This window comes from Phaethon aethereus, assembly GCF_964289735.1.
Source record: "Phaethon aethereus genome assembly, chromosome: 3".
NCBI lineage: Eukaryota > Metazoa > Chordata > Aves > Phaethontiformes > Phaethontidae > Phaethon > Phaethon aethereus.
Window position 1 is genome coordinate 38,156,043 of NC_138576.1, and position 1,966 is coordinate 38,158,008.

General features: G+C 65.2%; 1 protein-coding gene across 1 annotated transcript in view; it reads right to left on the reverse strand.

Moving 5' to 3' along the window:
- The window catches only part of ELOVL4 (ELOVL fatty acid elongase 4), a gene marked incomplete at both ends in the record, with an annotated part of 29,866 nt that extends 29,220 nt beyond the window's left edge, over positions 1 to 646 (reverse strand). The window contains one exon of the mRNA XM_081998508.1: positions 502 to 646. Coding sequence (XP_081854634.1) covers positions 502 to 646 — 145 coding nt within the window. The remainder of the gene's footprint in view (positions 1 to 501) is intronic.
- Between the last annotated feature and the right edge of the window lie 1,320 nt (positions 647 to 1,966).

The following is a 1,966-nucleotide window of genomic DNA, read 5'->3' on the forward strand; positions in this document are numbered from 1 at the left end:
GAGCTCCACGCGATGCTGTTACAGGACTCCCACCTGAGCAGAAGCCAAGGGCCGCCTGAGCTCCGGCACGGATTACCGGAGGGGCCTCGTTTACCTCCGGCCTCAGGCTCCTGTGTGAGCACCCCAAGGCACGCTGCGGTGAGAGGGAACCGGAGGAACGACGGCTCTGGGAAGCGGATTTTGCAACGTCCAGCCCACAGGCGCCCGGGGGACGCGCTCACCTCGCCGCGAAGAGATGCCCGGCGCAGCCCGGGGCCGTTACGCGGGATTAAGACCGGTAAGCAAACAGAGCACTCCCGAAGGACACAAGGGAAAGGGGGGTGCGGAGGGAGGCCCGGGGACCCAGGCCCAGGCCCGCCCGCCGCCTCAGCCCCCTCGGCGCGCGCCGCGTCTCCCGGGAGACGAAGCCATTTTGAACCGCTGCGCCTCAGTGACCGCGGGCGGGGGGCGCCAAGCCCGCCGATGGCAACGGCGGGGCTGGCTGCCGCCCTGGCACGTTACCTCGGATGCTCCAGGTCCAGCGGTAGAACTCGAGGGTGTCGTTCACAACGCTAGACACCAGTCCCATAGCGCGGGGAGGCTCGGCGGCGGCGGCAGCAGCAGCGGCGGCGGCAGCAGCAGCAGCAGCGGCAGCGGCAGCAGCCATGGTGAGCAGCAGCAGCAGCGGCGGAGCCGACAGACCTGTCTCGGCGCGTGCGTCCGTGCCTCTGCGCCGGGGCTGCTGCTGCTGCTGCCCTTCTACAGCCGGGGATGTGATTTAAATCTCTATCTCTCGGTATCTTCCCTCCAGACTCCGCCTCGCTCCCGTCACCGGCTCCCGTGCCCCGCGGGCAGGGAGGAGGGCGCGGAGGCGGGCAGGCGAGGGGGCGGCGCGGCGACCGCGGCACCGCAGCACCGTCCGCAGCGCGCGGTGCGGCGCGCTCGCGTCACGTGACCGCCGGCTCGCTGCCCGCCGGCGGCTGCCCGCGGGGTGCGCGGCGGCCCGGGCCGGCCGCGCAGGCGCACTGCGGGCGCCCGACCGCCTGCGGGCTGAGGGGAGCGCGGCGCGAGCAGGTGCGGGCGGCTCGGCGGCCCCTGACGCTCCCTTGGGGACCCCTCTCTTCCTTCAATGGGCGTCCGGGGTGGGGAGGAGGTGCTTATTATCTTAATTTACCCTTTTTTTTTAAATAGGCATGTTTTTATCAGACGGGGAATAAATATTTCAGTCAGCTTTTATTTCCTTTCTTCCTTTTCTCTTTTTAGCAGTTTGGATTTTTCTTCTTCTCTCTTTCCCCTCTCACTCCCCTTTGACAGACAGGCCAAGGCACTGGCGTCAGCGGCGCTCACTTTACCTCAAACTGTTCACGCTGAGGTGTTGGCTTCTCAGCCGACTGCACCAAGATGCCTCCGCTAAAATCCCTTCCCCTCCCAGCACTGATGAAACCAGCAATCGCAGCGGGACCTCACTATCTACCTGCCCCACTGGCAGCGGTTGGTGGCATTTCCCTGACCTGCAACTTGCCCAGCCTCCTCCAAGTGCCACCCAGGTGCCTTTCGCACGCCCTCCCCTCCATCTCCTGGACCACAGCCTTGATGGTCACTTCAGGGCACAGAAAGGTTCACCCGCCTGTACCAGGAGAAGGAGCCTCCATGGCAAAGGCCGGCAGGGCTGCGGGTGCGGTACCGGTTCATCCATTCTGCACCCTACATTTCAACCCCAAGAAACCCTCTGCCTGGTGTGAATGCACCGGCTGCTCCTCACACCCTTTGCCTCTTATGTCCTTCTGCCAGCTTGTCTCCCTCCCTCCCTCCCTCCCTCTCCCAGGATCCGTGTAATGTAGATGGCTGCGTGACACCCTCAGGATCGGTTTCCCCACTGAGGGACAGGAGGGGAGCTGCTCCACCCGAGTTGCGAGCTTTCCTCCTGGCAGACAGCAGATCAGATGGTATCTCCCTCTCCCAGTGCACCAGCACCTGTGTCACTCGT